The 22,737-nt window shown below is 30.0% G+C and overlaps 4 protein-coding genes across 4 annotated transcripts in view; 2 read left to right on the forward strand and 2 right to left on the reverse strand.

Moving 5' to 3' along the window:
• The window catches only part of LOC148231133 (dynein regulatory complex subunit 10-like), a 33,287-nt gene extending 18,967 nt beyond the window's left edge, over positions 1-14,320 (reverse strand). Inside the window, exons 1-4 of the mRNA XM_088195786.1 lie at positions 14,008-14,320; positions 13,695-13,945; positions 13,509-13,616; positions 13,418-13,438 (exon numbers count right to left, since the gene is read on the reverse strand). The gene's annotated coding sequence lies outside the window, so the exon portion shown is untranslated. The remainder of the gene's footprint in view (positions 1-13,417; positions 13,439-13,508; positions 13,617-13,694; positions 13,946-14,007) is intronic.
• LOC148231135 (glucose dehydrogenase [FAD, quinone]-like) lies at positions 8,113-13,509 on the forward strand. Its single transcript, XM_088195780.1, has 5 exons — positions 8,113-8,539; positions 10,971-11,192; positions 11,255-11,387; positions 11,903-12,022; positions 12,092-13,509. The coding sequence occupies exons 1-5, from the start codon at positions 8,287-8,289 to the stop codon at positions 13,323-13,325; spliced, it is 1,962 nt and encodes a 653-aa protein (XP_088051906.1). The 5' UTR covers positions 8,113-8,286; the 3' UTR covers positions 13,326-13,509.
• A 677-nt stretch (positions 14,321-14,997) lies between the features above and the next one.
• LOC148231136 (dynein regulatory complex subunit 2-like) lies at positions 14,998-17,759 on the forward strand. Its single transcript, XM_088195789.1, has 9 exons — positions 14,998-15,287; positions 15,353-15,466; positions 15,536-15,674; positions 15,731-15,954; positions 16,018-16,215; positions 16,641-16,835; positions 16,905-17,054; positions 17,122-17,378; positions 17,602-17,759. The coding sequence occupies exons 1-9, from the start codon at positions 15,147-15,149 to the stop codon at positions 17,726-17,728; spliced, it is 1,545 nt and encodes a 514-aa protein (XP_088051915.1). The 5' UTR covers positions 14,998-15,146; the 3' UTR covers positions 17,729-17,759.
• A 26-nt stretch (positions 17,760-17,785) lies between these two features.
• Positions 17,786-18,295, reverse strand: LOC148231137 (uncharacterized). The gene has a single exon (XM_088195788.1). It carries the CDS (start codon positions 18,241-18,243, stop codon positions 17,842-17,844), a length of 402 nt encoding a protein of 133 aa, XP_088051914.1. The 5' UTR covers positions 18,244-18,295; the 3' UTR covers positions 17,786-17,841.
• Between the last annotated feature and the right edge of the window lie 4,442 nt (positions 18,296-22,737).

The following is a 22,737-nucleotide window of genomic DNA, read 5'->3' on the forward strand; positions in this document are numbered from 1 at the left end:
ATTACATAGGCATATTACTTCATTATATTTTTTTATTAGTTACATTAAATGGTTTGCTCTTCGTTTCAAAGGCATTGCTTCTGATAAGTGCAATCAAAGTATTGTTTATGTAGAATGATAGCAACCATGTAAAATAGTGCAACATTAGAAGTCAATAGTTGACATGTGATATAAAATATTTTTCGCTTTTTATATTCTTATCCATAATTTAAGTTTAAATATATATGTAGGATATCATAACATAGCATCAGATGGAATAGAGGAACTGGAATTAGATTTAAAGCATTTGCGACAAAAGCGAGATAATATGGGTTCTATATATTCTAAAGAAAAGATTACAATAATAGATCATCACGTGAATGATAAAGAACGCCTCACAGTTTTGAACTTCGAGAGTTTGAATGCGGTTGGACTTGATTCATCTATGAAATGTATGTCTTAAAAATATAATGATTATGTGTATTTATTTCCTTAGAAATTAGAAAAGACTGTCATTAAGTTAAAAAATATCACTTGTAAATAAATAGTAAATAAATATCACTTGTCAAAAATATGTAATAAATAGTAAATAAAATAAAATAGTAAATAAATATCACTTGTCAAAAATATGAAACCGATGCTGAGAAAGTTTTACCTTGGAATAATATAGAACCTACTGTTCAATCACAATCTGTATTCTGTAACAATTTGACAGTGAGTTTTAAAATGTGATAAACATTTTTCTTTTATGTGATACATTTATTTTTCCTTAGAGAACGATATTAAATAACTGGTTTTGTTGGAAAAATTTTGGTTCATAGTTAACCGAGTGATTGAACACAATTCAGTTTTGAGAGCTAAATGCAATAGTTTGAAGCAGGAAATTAAATATTTGAAAGATTGCCTCAAGGGTTTGTTGCTAGAAGCTGAATTGGGAGACTTTGGAGGTTGGAGGTCCATGAATATCGAAGCTCGAATGATAATCGTACGTCATCATTGTTGGTAAATGTATGTATAATTGTGTGTGTTTATGTTTGTCGTATTAAAAGCTATTGTAACTCAATTCACATGATTTTAGATTAATGTTTTTTTTTAGTCACTGGTAAATTACATAAATGTATAATTCATATTATTGAATCAATTGTAGAATCTCTTAAACTTACACAAAGAGTAGTTTTTTTGGCGGTACTTGTAGGGGATTAACGTGTCGGGATGGATGTGCTATTAGGTGGTCCATGCAATATTTATTTGGTTAAGAGATCTCTCTTCCATTGTTGTGAAATTTATAGCCCCACTATAGGATATGTTGATCTCTCTTTTTGTTTATTTGAAAATGTTAGATTTAAATGTCATCCCTTAAATTACAACAAATTGCCCAAGCGATTGAAATCCCCACGATATACTAAATTATATTAAGACGCAATTAGAGTAGAATAGAATCCTTCAAAATTATGAGATTTTAATGATAATCTGTTAAAAAATAAATATACATGTTTTTCTAAAACATCTTAGTACCTAACTAATCGAGTAACATACATGCGTACTTCTGTGTATCATCATAACAAGAGTAAGTAGTTTATTGTATGCAAATTTTTTTTTAAGAAAATTGCTTTTTATAGAACAAAGCCATTTTTATAAAAAAACAATCTGTTCAATTTTAACTTATTTTTAATTTCCACTACAAGTATTTGAAGACAAAACAATAATTGGATCGATTGCAAATGAAGGCAGGAAACGATTCAAGGGTCGAAAATAACGAATATACTTTAAAACTGGATCAATGTCAAATAACGGCGGTGTCTCGTCCATTTTGGAATGTATGCAAATAACGAGTGAATCGTTTTATTTCGATATTTGAAGATTTTCTTTATAATTTAAGAAAAGTATATTGACAGGAATATGTTTACAAAGCTATTAAAAAGCCATTCAAATTATATATGTACTGTATATGTAATATTTTATTTTTGTAACATTAAATAAAGACTATAAAATACCCTCATTACAATTTACGTGTTCACACGTACGTCCGTATAATTATTGTTTACGTGATAGCATTATTTGTCATAATTGATTCAAAATCATATTCATTATAGTAGCAGGCGATTTTTTAAATTCATTTTTAGCGTTTTATATTAAATGTATTTTATGGTAAGAGGTGAGAAAAATAACATATAACATACCACACGTAATAAGGTAACAATTTAATGATTCTTAATTATATTGACCTTAAATCGTTGATGAATAAGAGCTGATGCTGATTTATTGCATTACTTAGGAACGTACGTGGAATACTTTTGCAAATCAATCAGAATTAATGGTTAGCCTATTTTTTTTACAATAACTACTATTACAGTTATGATATCTGGGGTGTAACTATAAATTCGTGACTGTTATAAAGTTCTAATCTCTATAAAAAAAACATGCCTAAGGTATTTTGGATGTACGAACTCTGTTTGAGTAATTATAGTTTAAAAAATCACACTAAGACAAACCAACGGTAAATGAGTTATAATTAGTTTTGTGAAAAACACAATAATTAAAATATAATTTGAGTAACACACATACGATTTAAAAGGATTGAAACAATACGATAACAAATTAAATTGTTAGTGTTTTTAAGATTAAATGGCCAGTAACTTTTAAACGAAACGTCAATAATATAAATAATGTATGTATTGTAATGGAATTTTGTGTTGTAAATAAAAATTAATAATATTTATATTGCCTTATGTACCGGTATCTGAGAAACATTTTTTTAACTTTTTCTCTTTTATGTATGTGAATCAGTTGTATTATTTGGCAGCCAAACCAGAGAAGCATAATTTACGCATATTGCAGGAAATATCCCATATATGTATTTGGATAGGACAGGGGTCGGCAAAGTGCGGCTCCGGAGCCGCATGCGGCTCTTTGGCTCCTTGAGTGCGGCTCTGGCACAAATATCTACGGGCCCGGGCGCTAATTCTGGTCGAGTGTCCTTATGTCCTGATCTTCTGCTTCATAACGAGGTTCGATGGTTATCAAGAGGAAACGTTTTAAAACGTTTCGCGTCCCTATTGCCAGAAATTGAAGCATTTCTCCTTGAGAAGGGTGTTCACTATCCAGAACTTACAGACAATCAGGATCCAAAACTTTCATTTCATGGTAGACGTTACGTCTCATCTAAAGCTGCATACCGTAAACTACACGGGAAAGGAAACACAATTTTTTCGATGTTAGAAGAAGACATTTCATTCGAAAACAAATTATCCCTTTTTACTCAAGATTTTGAAAGGGAAACATTGTTTCACTTTCTGAGCCTGCTGAAGCATCGCCAAGAAAATAATTCCTCTATTGACAAACACCATTTCAAAACAACTATTTTAAATATGAGGGAAGCATTTCTCAGCAGATTTCAGGAGTTTAAAAACAGCAAAGCGACCTTAGCATTCGTCAAAAATCCTCTTAATGCTACAATAACTGAATTGAAATTTTCTCCTTTTGGCATTGACATTGGTAACATTGAAATATCATTGCAGGATTTAAAAAACAAGGAAATATGGAGCTCTAAATTTCAACGTCTTTGTATTGATTTGGAAATATTGGAGAAGAACGAATGTGATCTTAGTTCACAACACAAGTGGTCTGCTTTGAAAGACCTGGAGAATGAAGACATGATCATTTTCAACGTCTGGAATAGTATTCCTGACTCTTACGATCAGCTGAAAAAACTTGCGTTTGCTGTTCTTTTCCTTTTTGGTTCTACATATTTATGCGAACAATCCTTTTCAAGCATGAACTTCATCAAGAGTAAACTGAGAAGTCTTCTTATTGACGAGAACCTGGAATCATACCTAAAATTAAAAACAACAACATATAAACCTGACTTACTGAAACTTTCCAAGGAGATCCAAGGACATTGTTAGCATTAAGTGTTTGTTAGTCATTGCCATGATTTAAATTTATGGATACCTTACTTTCATATTATTGTTTATCAACTAAAATTATAATAAAGGTTTACTAAATTAAAAAACAGATTTGGCTCTCATAACTTTTTTAAATCATTGTAATGTACATATTTGGCTCTTCGGCCAATAAGTTTGCCGACCACTGGGATAGGACAACCAAATCAGTTACCACATATGTACGATGAAGCATGTTGTTACATGTTTTATTTTCATACGTAAACGATTTATAATTAATATAATTTTATCTAATTTATTTATCGTGAATCTTTCATTGTTAGCTCAACATAATGAACAACTACTAAGTGAGTAATAGGACATCGGACTGAAATCAAAGTCTGTAAATCAGTGCTTTCTATTTTATTATTTATTAAATATTAATAGATGTCAATACACACAATCTAGCTCAATTTAAATTTTTAATTATTCATATGCGAGATTAGGAAAATCTAGGAAAACTTTATCTATAATGATCGATGGAAGCTATAATTAAATAATTATCACTAATTTTGTTTTTCTTAGACATATACACGATAGAAATTAAAAAAACAAACTATATGGGATTCGAACCCAGGTCTTTCGGGTCTTAGTCATCGATTTATACCACTGGTGTTTCGTGTTGGTAATGCTACGTATAGTTATACAAATATATTGTATGAACTTTTTTTAATATTATGTGATTGTAGTTGTTATGAAAAAAGTAATAACTACTTACGTTACTTTTTAAAATTAGCAAATATGGAAAAAGGCTAATAAATGAAAAAAGCAAAGTGAAATTGTGAAAGTAATATAAATATCAAAAAAAAAAAAATTCTGCAAGTAGTTGAATAAAATACCAACTATTTGTTTACTTCTTGTTTTAGATAATATGTTAATTATAACATAGTATTTTATATTGAGTTAACAACTTAAACCTTCTTTTTTAACGATGATATGAATAAGGAAATATATCATATGTATTTTTATAGTTTTGTATAATATAATTATATTTAGAAATGTGTATTATACATCGGGGATGAATAATCTTGCGACCTTAGTTGTGGCTTAGGCAATATTTTGCGGGGATTTTAATCATCTGCATTAACTTAGAGGTCAATCTAACGATCATTTTGAACAAATACAAAGTTATAATAATTCGTCTTGAAAGTAATGCCTAGCAATGAAATAGAGGTCGAGATGAAACAATTGCGTTCATGATTGTTAAGATTTTATGGATCAACTATATGCACATCTGTCCCGAGACCCTAATCAGTCTTAATCGCCTATAAGTACAGAAAAAACTATAATTTTATGGGAAAAAAATGCGCGGTAGACAATGCGTTAGTAGACCTTGCGTAAAAAGGAATATTGTTATTTACCCCCTTTGTTAACGATCGCTGAAAGTGGATTTTATCTAATCGAATATTGAATAAAAAATGGATGAAGTATTCGAAAATTCGAACATATTCGTTATTTTTTTCTTGGTTTTTACCGATATAAATTTATTTTACCAATTATTCCCAAAAATCTGTCTGTAAAATATCGTTGAATTAAAAAAATAAATATAAATAAATAAATGGTAAATAATAATTATTTTAATTAATCATAAATCATTTTATAAAATATGCATAGCACAGTGCTGTGCAAATTATTGATCAGTGTGGGCGTTGAAAGAAAAATGATTAATTTATTATTTTACATAATTTGAGTAGGGACGTAATTTTAGCTTTTTCAAATCAGCAGAATTAGATTCACCTACAATTTAATTAATTCACAAAAATACATCCTTTTATCGAGTATATTGTAGATACTATATACAATAGGTAATGTTTGAAACGAATTAGATTGGGTCCGTATCGGCGTTTGTTTTTTGCGGATTTGCATATAAATTATATCACTAAAAATAAATTAAACGTGATCAAATTATTGAAAACAAACACAAAAACGTAGCAGGAATTTGCAAAAATTTGCGACGCACACACCTGTTATTCAGATAAGCGTTAAACGATAATAAAGGGTGGGCCTTTCCAACAATTTGCTTCGTTCAATGTACGAATTCTACGAATTTCGGTCATAGTAGAAACAACTTACAAACATTTTGTATAATTTTCAATGGCGTTAATGAATTTTTTTGTTAAGAAAAAGCATCTGTTTTTCTCGCATTTCCAAACAAAATAAAAGCGCATAAAGGACCATAGATTTTGAAGCGGCACAAGTCACTTGGGTATATTAAGAGAAAAAAAAACGCTGTATTGCTCAAGTATACGATTTTTTATCAAATTTCATTTAAGAATAGACCAATATTTTATGAATGGTAGGTCAATTATTTGAATATTCACATAGTTGAAATTCGGGCGAATAATTCGAATAATCGAATATTCGAGTTACCGATTGAAAACCCAAGCCACCATATTCACCAGAAATCTAGCTAGTTTAAGATCTTTAACAACCGAGCTGCTGTCGAAAGATGTTCAGTGAAGGAAGCATAATCACGGAATGTTCTTCAAGATACAAGTAGTGATAAATGATTGGCTGTTGGCTAAGGATACAAACAAAATCATTGGAGCAGTTTTCTTGGATTTCAAGAGAGCCTTCGAAACAATAGACAGAAAAATAATGTTAAAGAAATTGGAGAGTATAGGTATAAGTGATATAGTTTTAAGATGGTTTAATAATTACTTATATAAAAGAAAACGAAAAGTTAAAATAAATAATGTATATTCTGAAGAAAAATTAGTGTCTTATGGAGTACCACAAGGGTCTAAATTGGGACCATTGTTATTTGTTTTGTATAATAATGATATAGTTAATAACGTGATAAAATGTAAAATTCATCTATTTGCGGATGACACATTAATGTATTGCATAGGTGATAACATTAAAGAAATTGTAAATAATTTAAATAATGAATTAAGTATATTAGAAATATGGTTAAAGAATAATGTACTTAAATTAAATGAAAAGAAAACTAAATGTATGTTTATTAATTATAAAAATGTGTTAGATAATAGTACCAAAATAGTAATAAATAACTCTAGTATAGAAATAGTGGATAATATAAAATATTTAGGAGTAATTGTTGATACAAAATTAAATTTTAAAGAACATTGTAATTACATATTAAAAAAAAAATTAGTAGAAAAATAGGTTTATTATCTAGATTAAGAAATATATTAAGTATAAATAAAAAAAAAAAAAATTACAATAGTATAATATTGCCCCATTTTAATTATTGTGCAACACTATTAAATATGTTAAATAAATTAGATAAACAAATGTTGCAAAAATTACAAAATAGGGCAATGAGAGTAATCTTAAATAAAAATAGATTAACTAATTGTAAAAGTATGATTGATAGATTAGAATGGTTGAATGTTCAAGAAATATTGAGTATGAATGTTTTAGTATTTATATATGTTAGAAAATAATATGTTACCAGAATATTTTAATAAGTATTTAATAAGAAATAAAGATGTACATAAATATAATACTAGAAATAGAGAAAATTTAAAGATAATTAAGTATAAGAAAACGAGTACGGCTAGGGGAATTATGTACGGAGGTTTTGATTTATATAATAGTCTTCCAAGAGAAATCCGAAACAGCAAAAATATAACGAGTTTCATAAATGGAATAAAAAAACACCTTCGTACATATAGAAATAAATTATAATATTAAGACTTTATTATTGTATATTTTTATTTTTTCTTTCTGTTATGTATTTTTTATATATGTTTACTAAATTTGTTAGATGTAAAGATTAGCTATTAAGCTAAATAAATTAATAAAATAAAATAAATAATAAATAAGAATCACAAAGTTCAGGAAATATGCATAAGAATCAGCAGATGAACTTAAAATGGAGATGCTAAATATGAATAATGGTCTAAAAATAAATAGTTTTAACGAAAAAAATAAATAGTGTATATGAATTTTTTTCAAAGTAATTTGAAAACAATTCTGCAATATTTTTTCTTCATAATAAACATTATTTTTAAAAGGTTCTCCATCGCTGTCATATATATCATATTGCAGTTTAATAAATATATTAATTTCATGACATGTACTGTATTAATAATGATACAAATATGTGCACAATAAATTAAATATGTATTATAATTCACTCTTTGTTATGGAGAAAAATAGTTGAATCAGAGCAAATATTATTTAAATATAAATCGAGCACAAAAGTGCAAAAATTATCATACACGTACGCCAAAAGTTGAACAGCGCTTCCGTAGGCTTTATTATTAACAAAACAAGTTTTATCCATCCAGGAGCCAGCTGGCCAGGCTCGGATTCATTTATTCAACGACTGGTACCATTAAGGGTACGACGTGTCCGAGCTGTGTAGAACTTCACGTTTTTCAAACGGACAGCTTCAATGATCAAGACCATCCTTTACTTGAGCTTCCTGCTCATGATATCTTTGTCCAGTATCCTGGGCGAAACGATAGAGGACGCTTACGAAGATGATTATTTTGAAGAAGATAGAGAGAATATGGTCAGCGGCCGGAGTGGAAGATTGCTTCTACCCATCTTCTCCCTAATGCGACAGTCTCCGGCCATCAACTACAGACCTTCAAGTTCCTCGGACATGTTCGACTTCCTCAGGGACCAATATCCTCAGCCAGCAGGTAAATAGTTAAATTTCAAAAGTTCGAACACTAATTGAGATGATGAACGAATCGACAATTAACGGGAAAAATTGAATACCCGATTTATCAGTCGAATAAGGCGATGAGATTCGCCTCATTTGGTCTTCGAACTATGGTAATTTCGTACATTTATTTAACCGATTCTGATTGTAAAATTGATATGACTAACATATCTAGTAGGTTTTTTTTACTTAACCAAAGCCCGTTAAGTCACTGGCCGCATTAGAATTGCAAATTTATTATCTAAAATATTGTTACAAAATAAGTAAGCCTCTTTTGATTTGATGAATAATAAAAAAAATGACAATGTGCGTAATATATTAGAACTGAAGTGATGAAAATATGATTTCTCGATTTTAATGTTTTACATATTACTATCTAGATAAGGCTGGTTTAACCTCAGTCACTAAGTGTCAGTTGTCCCAAAGAATTTTAGTGTAGGTTCACACAAGTTGTGCAAATGTATTTTTAACTGTTTGCTAGTAATATTAACTATTTTGTGTAGAAATAAATTAAAAAATATCGGCCATGTAGGCCGCGGGCTTTAGCTTGGACCAGCCTAAGCTAAATAAACAATTCCAGGCTACAATCTTTTAATCCAATAAAAATCAATTATTTTAGGATTAACACGTGCATCGTATTTGTAGTTACATGCCGAAAAGTATCGTGGGAAAATACTTCAAAATATTTTCTTTGTTTCATTTTTTATCGTTTAAGTGAAATTTTACAAATAACGACGAAAGATTTTATTAATAAGTCATTATCTGTTTTCTTCACAATATTTTTTTTGATTGGTAAATGTGATTTTTTTTTTATCACTGCCGACGCGACGTGACAAGGACAACCGAGTCATTTTGCCGATCCTTTAATTATCCGCTTGCTACTTGTTTGTATACTTACAAACCAGGCATGGGTTGTTTTCGACTATGCAGATTTTATTTTGACAAAATAAATATACGATATATTACATAAAATTCGAATCGGAAAGTCTCGAGTTCTGGGTTATTTTTTTAAATTCCCGGGACTCGAAACAGCAAAAATCCTTGAATTCCCGGGTAGTCTCGACACAGAATCACTACAAGATAGACAATAGTCATAGTCATACAGAAGATAGACAATTCGAGGCGACAATCTTTTAACCCATTTTTGCTTGATTTTTTTTCTTAAAATTTATGAAAATTTTAATATTTTTTTCGAGATGTTCCAGAATAAGGGAAAAGATAGAAAACTAAAATAGGAAAAAAGTGTATTCAAACACAATCAATAATAAAAAGAAGTGTACAAACATCAAGTAATGTAAAAACAATATATATAAATAAACATGAATTTACGAATATGGAAGAGTTTGAAACATCCTTCACGTAAATTTACACCAAATTTTAACAACATTTTGTGGCATTTATAAAGTGCTATTTAACAGGAAATTATTTTAAGAGATATTTGCATTTAAATAATTATTTTGTTTCATGAAACAAATTGTTTGTGCATTTATGTATTTTTAATAGTAGCGTAATTTTTAATATTAAAATTCGGTTATACCTTAAATAAGCGCAGCACTTTACCGATACACTATTCTAGTTTTTATTTTATTACTACCAAAGTTCAAGAATATTAAATAATACTAAAATGTATCGATAACGTTTATGTAATTAAATATTATTACCATCATCATCAGTTAATTGTTATTTTATTTTTGCGATTATTAAATAAATAAATAGCTGCGTGAACAACCTATTAAAAATCGCGTTTCGTCAAATCAAACATGTGCACCCAAATTTATTCTCCAGAGGATGCCGAAAAATATTCATGGAGAAATATCGAAAGAAAATTGTAAATAAAAAAATAATTATGAATTCTTTTATTTTAACAATTTTTAAATATTTGCGATTTAATCCACTAGACCAGTGGTTTCCTATTTGTTTTGGTCCATGATTTAATTGTTTGTTAGTAGATGTTGGGAATAAAATGCCAAAAAATGCGAAAATATTCATTCTTATTTTAAATCTTTAAAAATATTTTTGAGATTTTTTGTTGTTAAAAACATGTAATTTAGCGATTCGTGTTCTATTCATTCTTTACACATTAAGCTAGACCTATCTATAGACTAGGAATATAATTCAACTGAGAAAGTTCTATGCTTCTATAGACGACAGTGTATAGTGATTTGTAACATTGTTTTCTTAAGAGATTTTTTTAAATACGTGTTCAGGACTTATCGGTGAAATCTTTTCCCTTTCGCTTTAGAGTGAAATATAAGAGTGTGCGATTGCACGCCCTTATCTTTCACTCACATTCGTCACTTACCATACGAGCGAGCGAAAGGAAAAATATCTCACCGATCGGGCCTGTACATATTCAAAAACAACATGTTTATTATTTAGACATTGAAATGGTTTATGCAATTTTTCAGCACCGCTGAGAGAATACGATTTTGTCATTGTCGGAGCGGGCTCCGCCGGATGCGTGTTAGCTAGCAGATTGAGCGAGATTGGGAACTGGACCGTTCTTCTGTTGGAAGCAGGCGCCGCTGAAATACCTTCGCTCACAGACGTGCCTGTGATGGCCGCATACTTTCAGGGCACTGACTTCAATTGGGGCTACAAGCAGGAGAAACAGCCGGGAATGTGCTTGGGTGAGTTTTTCTCCGCGATTTATTCTTCCTGGACCTTCTTTAACGTCCGTTGCACTTTTTAGGCATGAACGACCAGCGGTGCGCTTGGCCTAGGGGCAAGGCCCTAGGAGGCAGCTCGGTCATCAACTACATGATATACACGCGAGGAAACAAGTTAGACTGGGACAGGATTGCCGCTGCCGGAAATCCCGGATGGTGAGCTAAGATCAGATTTTTTTTAGTGGAGTAAGTGAGCAAGTGTCCTGCAAACTATTTGATAACAGTACATATATCTAAGTTGATTAAGTCTAAAATGCAGTTTTACGCAGTAACGACATTCCAGTAACATGATCATAGCTGTATGCACGCAGTAGTTACATTTATCTATACATGTTCCAGGATTCAAACCACATGCGATCTAATCATACCACTCATCGTGCACTTTGTTGGCAATTTAGTATTTTTTTACCTCAAGTACCTTATTCTTATACTATTATTTTAAAACAGAATAGTCGTACATATATGTTATTTTAATTCTGATGCTGAATATATAATACAATAAGATAAAAACATAGTAAAGTAGTATTGGTGTATGATATTGGAATATATATCAGCTCATCTTTTTATTGTAATGTGTGTGTGGGGGGAAGCAATTTTTCGTATTTTTTGATAATAAAAAACATGCGAATCTACTATTATTATTTTAACAATTCACTATTCAAACATTCTAGGTCACATGACGAAGTGATTCCGTATTACATGAAATCTGAAAGAGCTAATTTAAGAGGACTCGAAAGATCTAAATATCATAACAAGGACGGTTTAATGAGCATCGAATACCCTGATTACAGGTAAATTCAAGCAAATATTTAGTATAGATTTTGTAAATTTACATATATTTTTATTATAAATCATTACAGAACTCCTTATGTGGATGCATTTATCGATGCTGCCGATGAATTAGGCAACGAAATACTCGATTATAATTTAGGTTTCAAATCTGGCTTTGGATATGTACAAGCTCACACCAAAAATGGAAGAAGGCATAGTGCGGCGAAAGCCTTCCTATATCCCTTCAAAGACAGGCCAAACTTACACATATTGCAGCGCACCAGAGTCACTAAGATCAACATCAACTCTAAGACAAATACTGCAACTTCTGTACAGTATGTGCGAAACAGACTTCGCTATAAAGTCAAGGCGAAAAAAGAAATTATAATATCGGCCGGTGCTTTGTCTTCGCCGCAGCTGTTGATGCTCTCTGGCGTTGGTCCTAAAGAACATCTTGGAGAGTTGGGAATAAAACTGATTAAAGATTTGAAGGTTGGACAGACAATGTATGATCATTTAGCGTTTTTAGGTCTCGTTTTTACCACAAACACGTCCGGGATATCCATTAATGAAGATAACATACTAACTTTAGACAACTTTAATAATTGGAAGTTCAACGGGCGCGGGCCTATGAGCACCATAGGCGGAGTTGAGGGAATAGGGTATATTAAAACGAAAGCATCTGACGACCAAGCCGATCAACCAGATATTGAGCTACTATTTCTGGCTGGTGGACTAGCATCCGATAGAAGTGGGGCATTAAGGCAGGGGATGAACATTGCTAATTGGTTCTTCAACGATGTGTACGGTGAAGTCCTAGGCAAAGATTTATGGAGTGTATTTCCTATGCTACTGCATCCAAAGTCTAAAGGTTACATCAAGCTTAAAGACAAGAATCCTTTCCATTGGCCTAAGTTTTACTATGACTACTTCTCAGACGAAATAGATATGAATGCATTGGTAGAAGGTATAAAATACATTATCAAATTATCAGAAACTAAGGCTTTCCAAAAGTTCAATTCTACGCTATACAAGAAACCCTTTCCTACATGTTTGCATGAAGAATTTGGAACTGATAATTATTGGAAGTGCGCAGTCAGAAGTTTGGCTTCCACGTTGCATCATCAAGTATCGACATGTAGAATGGGACCATCGACCGATCCTGAGGCCGTTGTAGATCATGAATTAAGAGTGCACGGTATAAAAAGACTGAGAGTGGCAGACACCAGTGTCTATCCGTGGGCGATAGGTGCTCACACTCACGCTCCTACTGTTATGATTGGAGAAAAATTGGCAGACATACTAAAAGACACTTGGTTTTAGAAGAAACGAGACTAACATACATTGACAGCTAGCAATAGTAATGAATAATAAATACTTTAAGCATATTAAAATGTTAATCATATAAAACATACCTGTGTGTGTTGTAGTCTCAACTGAAATAAAGAATTAGTGATATATCATATAAGAACGCTTAATATAATATAAATAAATTATTTGAAATACCTGTTCAATCTTTTCTTTTACCAAAGACTGTATGTTTTTGTAAGTATTCATCAACCAAATAACCTTAGATAGTTCTGGATATATTTTTGAACCAGGACTTATGATATACTAAAATGAATACATAAATAATAACATTAAAGCAATAAAATTAAAATAATAATATGATAAAAAAAAATAATACTGTACCATTTTCATCATAAATTTATTAATCATTTTATATTTAGCCGGAGGGGCAAATTGTTTTGTTTGTAAACTCTCGATAAAGAATTTTATCTCTAAAAAATCTTCATCTTTATCAAATTCTTTCAATGCAGCAAGATCTTCATGGTTTGTTTGCAATAAAAGTATTACAATTTCAGTATTGTATATTACTTCTGTTATAATGGCTATCATTCTCTCAGATTGTATTTGAATTTGCATCTAAAGTTTGTTAACATCTGAAAAAACAAAATATGAAAATATAAAACATAACGATATAAGTGCATTATTACATCATCACCTTATATTTGGGTGAAGCAAGTATTTCTCATTCCATTCATACTTTTCAATTAATCAAAGAATAAATTTAGTTTCGATAAGCAATTTGATTGAACATCTTCACACCTGCACCACTTTAAATTGATAAAATGAATATTTGTCATGAATCCCACAAAAAATCAACGTAAACATTATGCACATCTGTTCTGAGATAGTAAGTGCATTAGAAAGTGCCCTTTCACAAATACTAACATTGAAAAATCGAGGGAGAAATGGTTCCTTTCATTCTCAACGTTCGTAGCATTGCACAAGTACGTAAAATACGTATTTTATATAAATTTATATCGTATTTTATAAAAATGCTGCTTTTTCAATAATAATCTGAATGGCGTGTCTTTTCCAAATATTTATTGGAACGGCATTACGGAAAGATCCGGCTTACTTTCACAAAGAAAATCTAACCTAATTATTGACTGAGACAACTTTTAGATGACCGAGGAAGCTACCACTCTCCATTTCAACGTCAGACTAGATCTAGCTAAGATGTCACCGGAATACAATAGTTCAACCAGAACTTTTAGATGATTTGCAGACTGTGTGAACAGTGTAGAACATTAATTTTTGTTCAATATGTGTATTATATTAGCAGCAACAATAGTTTTACTTCAGAGGTAAGAAATGTGTGAAAATTCTATGCTGATGTCAAATCTGACTTTTTTGTTATTAGAAATGACATTTAAAGCAAGTTATCTTTGTGGCAATTGTTGTAAAATTTTCCAGTGTTATTATTATATACTAAAAGCATTGCTTACCGCTCTTATCCAAAACTGCATTTTTGTCACTCGATTGAGTCTTTTTGATTGAATCTGTTAAATTTATAATTGATTCACCAGTCTTTAAATATTTCATGATATCCATTTTTAAAACTGCTTATTAAAATATAAACTTAATCAATATAGGCGTTGTTACGTGCACTTAAATTAATAAACAACCGTTGCTTAGAAATGTAACAATGCAAGTTACCTAGAGCTTATCTTGTTATAAATCAATATATTTGTAATATAGAATTAGAGGACATATTAACGTCCACTGGACCTTTTTGTATTTAAATTATATATATAAAGTATTTAAGAATATAAATTATTTAACATATTAATCATCATGGCACCCAAAAAGAAGAGCAAAGCTAACAAGTTAGCAAAAATGACTGATGAAGAGAGAGCTCGTTATATGCAGCATCGAGCCGATATTGAAGAAGAAGCACGGAGAAGAAAACAAGAACTGATTGCACGATACTTTAAGGTTCGTTTTATAATAAACTTATATTGTATAATATATTCTAAATAAATATTGTTATTTTTTTAAAGAATAAATTTAATAAAGAAGAAGTTTTCTCAAGAATCAACTTTGCCAAAATAAATCAAAACTGGCGCTTTCTATTGAGGAAGATAAAAGTTAAAGAGATGCACAGCGAACTAGAGGTATATATTACTGTAATGTTATAACTACATTTTAGCTTAATTAGTATAAAATAAATGTACTGTTTTTAGTTACTAGTTCAATCATTCACAAGAATGACCGATTCCAAAAATGCTTGCATTTCAAAATTGATGACATCACTGGAAGAAGCCGAAGATCAATATTCGCGAATGTTGCAGTCTCACATGGAGATGATCAGCAATTTTTTATGTAATATGCATCTAAATACTTGATAAGTTATTTTATTCAATTATTAATTATTTCAGTAATGAGCACCGATCGGTTGAATTTATTCCGCGATCATTTTGAGCAACAGAAAGACGCTTTGGTTGAACAGTGGGAAAATGAACAGCAAAGCATCGAGTTCAATCATAAAGAATCCGAGTATAAGCTGAAGCTTGTGATACATCAGCAGGAAGACAATATGAATAATTTCATGGAAGAATCGACGACTTCCAAAGCACATAAGATTAATACATTACGACTAAAAGTAAATTTTGTAATAATATACAGCAAAATATATTTAATAATGTAAATAAATATATGATTGCAGTTGGGTGAAGATGTTGATATAATGAAGGTTTCAAAACAACATAATTTGGAATGCATCTGGAATGAAATGAAGCAAATCTTCACCGATTATGTCAATTATCATAATCCTAAAATTCAAGAATATCAATCTTTAAGATTAAAAGATTCTATGTTTAGAAAGGAGATTAATCAACACACGGATCAGATTTTAGAAGCTAGTGTTAGTAAAATTATTTCCTATATATTACAAAATGTCTTTCTTTGTATAGGTACTGAGACGGTGACTCGAATGTATATCGTATTATATTAGATTCTGTCTCTAGCTAATTTGAGAAGAAAAAAAATTATTTTATTTAGAAATATCTCTTGTACAGAACTGCAATTATTATTGTTAGGCGATTATCAGTTCTGTTCTTCCATCAGCCTTCACTTAACAATTTAAAGATTACATGGGAAAATTATTTGATTAGTAACATTAAAGAGTTTGATCTTCGTTTCAAAGGCATTGCTTCTGATAAGTGCAGTCAAAGTATTGATTATGTAGAACGAGAGTAACCATGTGTAACAGTGCAACATTAGAAGTCGATAGTTGACATGCAATATAAAATATTTTTATCCATAACTTAAGCTTAAATATATCTGTAGGATAACATAACACAACATCAAATGGAATGGGAGAACTTAAAAGAGGAACTGGAATTTGATTTGAAGCATTTGCGACAAAAGCGAGATAATATGGGTTCTATATATTCTAAAGAAAAGATTACAATTATAGATCATCATGTGAATGATAAAGAACGCCTCACAGTTTTGAGCTTCGAGAGTTCGAATGCTATTAAGGTTGGACTTGATTCATCTATGAAATGTATGTCTTAAAAATATAATTAATATGTGTATTTATTTCCTTAGAAATTAGAAAAGACTGTCATTAAGTTAAAAAAAATAACTCAATTGGAACTTACATGTCAAAAATATGAGACCGATGCTGAGAAAGTTTTACCTTGGAATAACATAGAACCTACTGTTCAATCAAAATCTGTATTCTGCAACGATTTGACGGTGAGTTTGGAAATATGACTATTATAAACATTTTTCTTTTATGTAATACATATATTTTTCTTGTTAGAATGATATTAAAGAGCTAGATTTGTTGGAAAACTTTTGGTTCAAAGTCAACCGAGTGATTGTACACAATTCAGCTCTGAGAGCTGAATGCAATAGTTTGAAGCAGGAAAATAAATATTTGAAAGATTGCCTCAAGAGTCTGTTGCTAGAAGCTGCATTGGGAGACTTGAAGGGATCTAACGCTGAGCTACTCGGAAGGCCTACGAGTACAAAAATGTATAGAATTGCAAACACTAGCGGAAGCTGTGATCATATGATGTTAGTACAGTATCTAATGTTTTTAGGATTTTATAAATCATTGTCTCTTACCTATGATTAATTCCTTATTTTATCCATCATATAAGTTTGATATCATCATGCCTTTGTGAAATTTGATTCACTCGGTGTGTTTTTTGTGTATTTACTTTATGTCACCATGATAATAATGTAAATTCAGATTAATATACTCCATAAATAACATATCTTTTTAATAATTTAATAGAAAACGTCCCGTGACATGTATTGAAGGAAGTACTTGCAATGCTGTGCAATATGAGAAACGAATGAGCAAATGGAGGTCCATGAATATCGAAGCGCAAAAGATAATCGTACGTCGTCATTGTTGGTAAATGTATGTATAATTGTGTGTGTTTATGTATGTCGTATAATAAGTAATAAAATATAAATTTAAATAAAAAAATATTTATTAGAAATAAGAAATATATAGATCGAAATTCCTAAGTTATTCCATATGAGTAATTCCGTTTTCGGATTCGCCTAAGTTCCACGGATCATCTAAAGTAGCGAGTAATTGTGCCAGTGAACGGTGGCCTTCCTTATCGACTTCAGCGCACGTCTCCTCGGGGAAGACGACGAGCTTCTCGCAGATCAAGGTGCGGCCTTGAAGTAGTCCTACAGCTTCTACCCACGTAGTAGGAATGGATCCCATTGGAGTTTTCAATTTCAAGGTTAGGTCAGCGTCGTCAACGGTTCGTATTGTGAGGTCGGAACCGGAAGCGGGCGTGACGCGTCCCCAACATCGGACATTTCTTCCAGTCATTTGAGATAACGTGGCACCAGTCACGTATGGCACGTACTCTTGATTGTCGGGTAATCCGTCGTCGGCTTCTTCGAAGTCTTCCATTTCGGCGGCGCGTATGAAAATGGCGCCTATTGGCTTTGACAGCTGGATCGTAATGCAACAAAAAGCGGCCATATAAATAATAATTATTTACATAAATATAAATCAATATTAAAATATTATTGCTATAATTTAAATATGAAAAATAAAATTATTAAATCTTTAAAACAATAATATTGTAATCATGTAAGAATTTTTAAAGATATTGTAACTCAAATTACATGATTTTTGATTCATGTTTTTTAAGTTATTGTTTAATTACATAAATGCATAATTCATATTATTTAAACAATTTCTGAAAAGCTTAAACAAGTACTGAACCGAACCACATCCCAGTAGGAATTTTATAAAATTGTTAATCTGATATATTATATCCCTTTACAATATTTTGAATAAATCTTTGCCCCATGATTATTTTACATTTATATAGATATAGTTTTTTATATTTCTAAAAATATTTGAGATTTTGTGTTTTTTTAACATTTTAGAGATACTGTTTTTGTAAAATATCATATCAAAACTTACACAGGTTTTTACAATTTCTGTTTTAAATTTACAAGTAATATTGACCTCAAATTAATTCTACTGTAAACATACTTACTATGAACTATATCTGTAATACGTAAATGTAAATTGAGTTATATTTGTATTTATGTATAGTATTTATACTATACAAAACAACATCATGTTATCAATATTGTTTAAAAATAATATAATATAACTATATAATTAGTGTAATAAATATTTTAATTAGTGTTTATGCAACAAATCTAATATTATTTTTGAAATGAGTCAATAATGAGATCTTTCAGAATTATAAATGAAATTTACCACTTTTATTTATTAAAAGCAACAAATTCAATGGTCAGAATTTAAATCAATTCTGAGCTAGAATTAAATTCTAATCTCGGTCAGAATTTTATTAACAGTCTGGTCATAATTATATTATTCAGGGTCAGAATAAATATCAAATGGTTAGAATAAAAATGTCATACAAAAATATAACATCCATACATATAATGGGAAATAAATTATTTATTTTAGAAATATCATATAAAATATTTCGCTCGCATGTAAACCATTGGAAAGACTGCTCAGAACAGTAAATAGCTTATGAATAACTTTCAACGAATTTATTTAATTGTATGTAGAACGTGAAGGTATTTAAATGACAAACGAAGCGGGAATAACGACAGAGCGGCGCCGGAGAGCAGGCTTGGCTCATTGTGTTGATATGAATGTTGCGATTCCAACCAAAAAAATTGGCCTTATAACATCTTGATTATGACCATGTATTATTATGCTGATTATATGTCAACATAAAACTGACCTTGAGGTTAAAACATATATCATATAATATATATACTGACTATTCTTTATAAATACTGACCATTGAACTGTAATAAATATTGAACTGAATGAATACCGACTGAAAAAAAGATTCTGACTATCTGTCAAAATAATTCTTACCACATAATGAAAATTAAAACAAATTTAAAAATAAAATACATTTACACATAAATTTACTCGAATCTTGCGATCTTTGCCGGGAGGAATTTTTATTGATATTAAATCCTTATTTTTTTAGAAATAAATAGTACTGGGTCTGAAATTTGAATATTTATTATTCGATACAAGTTTTACTTGTCTTGCCTTTGATAGTCAAATGAACATTTCAAAGACCCATAGTTCATGATTAAAATAGCGATCCATTGAACAAGAAATTTCAAACACACCAGAGCTCACCGCACAAGAGCTCTTGAACTTTTGTTTTTAATTTCATCAATTAAGATATACCAGGCATATATAAAGTATTAATATATTAAGGGCCAAATTAATCACTTTTTTCTAAGTATCTTGTCATTCTTTGAGGTTTGAGAAATATTTCATATTTTAGACGCCTTGTATATAAGTATTATATTAAGGAGAATTTTACAAATAGTTTTGTGCACTCTAGCTGAATAAATATATTCGCTAATCGCTCTGCTTCATATTTATATTTGCGGAAATAATTGATTAGCACGATATCATAATCTATTTTTAGAAAAATACTGCAAGTTTAAATTATATTGTACACCTTTAAAAATATATTGAACGTTTTTTCCTTAAATTACATCACACAGGTTAATTCATAATTAAAAATATGATTTGCTACTAATGTTTTCTGTAAGACGCTTAATCATATAAATCTACAAAATTAAAAAAAAAGACTTACAACAAGAAAATAATATTTATTTTAACGCCTTTTATCCAACCCTCAATTAAAACGTAGTGTCGCGTCTGCTTGAGCTAGAAGCCAAGGGCATTTTTATTTATTTTTACTTTTTGAAGTTTTGTTACAATTTGGCTTGAGATTCTCTGTTTTTATTGTTTTTGTAACACGAAAGGTTTGCAAATGAACTCTTTTGTGTTATATTCTTCAAACGACTGCAGCTCCCATTATTTTGATTATATGCAATTTATGACATATAGTTAAAGATATTTTTTTACTGTAGTAATAATTAATAAAATTACAGCGGTAAACTATTATATTTTACAACTCACGGATAACTTACCTTTAAGTGTTGTGAAACGATATTTCCTCTCTCATAGAATATTTTTACATTTCAAGATTTAAATTTGTAAACATTTGGACATATCTCTCCTTTTCCTCTAACGTCTTCATTTATTTTTAATTTTAAAATTCTCCTTATTTGGATAACAATATAAGTTTCTCTATTGAGTGTCACAAATGATGACAACTATAATAATTTATGGCTACAATGTACATATTTAGAAAATAAAACATTGAGATGAAAAGAGAAAATACGTCACCTGGTCAATTTAACACATTTAAGTATTACAGCGTTATTATTGTATATCTACACATTTAAATATTACAATACAAGTCAATTATATCAAAAAGCTAACAAAGCACCATTATGTTGTGTATTTTATGGTTTTTCATTTTGTCATGGTCATATGTATTATTTGAGTTGTATGTAATTATAATTAAACTAGAAGCCAAGAACCAAATTTAATGTCAACAATTATTTCTATAACCACTTGATTCAGCATTAAATCAATAACATTAACTTAATGGTTGAGATTAAAGACAAATTATCATAAAAAGTATTTTCATTAAAAATTTAAACAAATATTTTTTAAGAAGTACAGTTTGAATTGAACAAAAAAGTTGTAGATATAATACACGATTACATATGGGTCAAGTCTAAGCAATAAAGAAAGTAGAAAGGTTTACTTCCATATATGCACATATACTTACTTATATAGAAGAAAATATTATTTGTGAGTTGTTATATGTTACAAAACTAGTACATGCGTGTATTATATGTATTGGTAATTAAATTTATAGCGAAGAGATTATTACGTGATAGTATTCGATAATTCGGTGTTGCATAAGATTGCGGTTTACGTAGGAGCTTTACTTTCTTGAAATTTTACAAGTTCATTACCTTAATAAAATGTCTTTGACTTGTGAACAACTTACTAGCGTGACCCAACCGGGTTAACCGGTTTTTAGTAAGCACGATTCGAACAGTGACGAATTTAATCTGAACTTTTATATTGCTCATGATTTTTTATAAAAAAAAACATATTAATATAATACTAATATTAAAGAAAGCTTTACTGAAAATCTGAATTAGGTGTGTCACTTTTGCGAATTTGTAGAATTTAATTTTCACACTTATCGCTCGCATACGAAACAGGTTTACAAATTGTTTAAATAAATATTTTCCGCTCCGTCACTGTATTCTGTAGTTCAATGTATTCGGTTAAAAATTACAAAACGCGTCTATTAAGTCGAAAGAATTTATACAAAAACATTTTAAAAAATATATTTACTGTAGATAAGCGGCTCGTGATTACGGATACAAATAATAAAACATAATTATAAGTGCGTGCAACATGAAAATTATAATATAAGAGTTAAAAGCACCAGAGAAACTTGAAATGTTCCAGCACCTTATTGAACTATGCTGGTACACATTATATATAGAAATATAGAAAAACTCAAAAGCAGGGCTTATAAATTAGCTATTATATATTATTTTAGAAAATATATACATTATATATGGTTGTTAGAAAAATATTTTTTTTTGTAACCTTTAAATTCAAATACATTTTTTCGATTAATAATTAATTTTAAAAATACAGGTAAGTTTTATTTTATTATTTTTTGCCAATTATTGAAGTCCTTACACTGTGAGAAGTTGTCAAAATATTGTAGGTGAGATGAGTCTGATAAATATGGTAGATAAGAGAAAAAGAAAATATTTTCATCTGCTATGTATGGCTGCGTATTGTCGTGCAAGAGAATTGAACCGTTTCTATTCAAAGCACTTTAAAACTGTTGGATTACTAACGCCTAACTTTTTGAAAGCTAAAGAATTGTGCGTGTTTCTGATTTAAATAACGCATTCAGTTTGTACTTATCAACTGATGAAAGACTCCCACGACCTTCTTCACCTGCATGATTTTATGGAATTACCATTG

Source organism: Plectrocnemia conspersa, unplaced genomic scaffold (assembly GCF_051122295.1).
Source record: "Plectrocnemia conspersa isolate PC_06_02 unplaced genomic scaffold, ASM5112229v1 ptg000010l, whole genome shotgun sequence".
NCBI lineage: Eukaryota > Metazoa > Arthropoda > Insecta > Trichoptera > Polycentropodidae > Plectrocnemia > Plectrocnemia conspersa.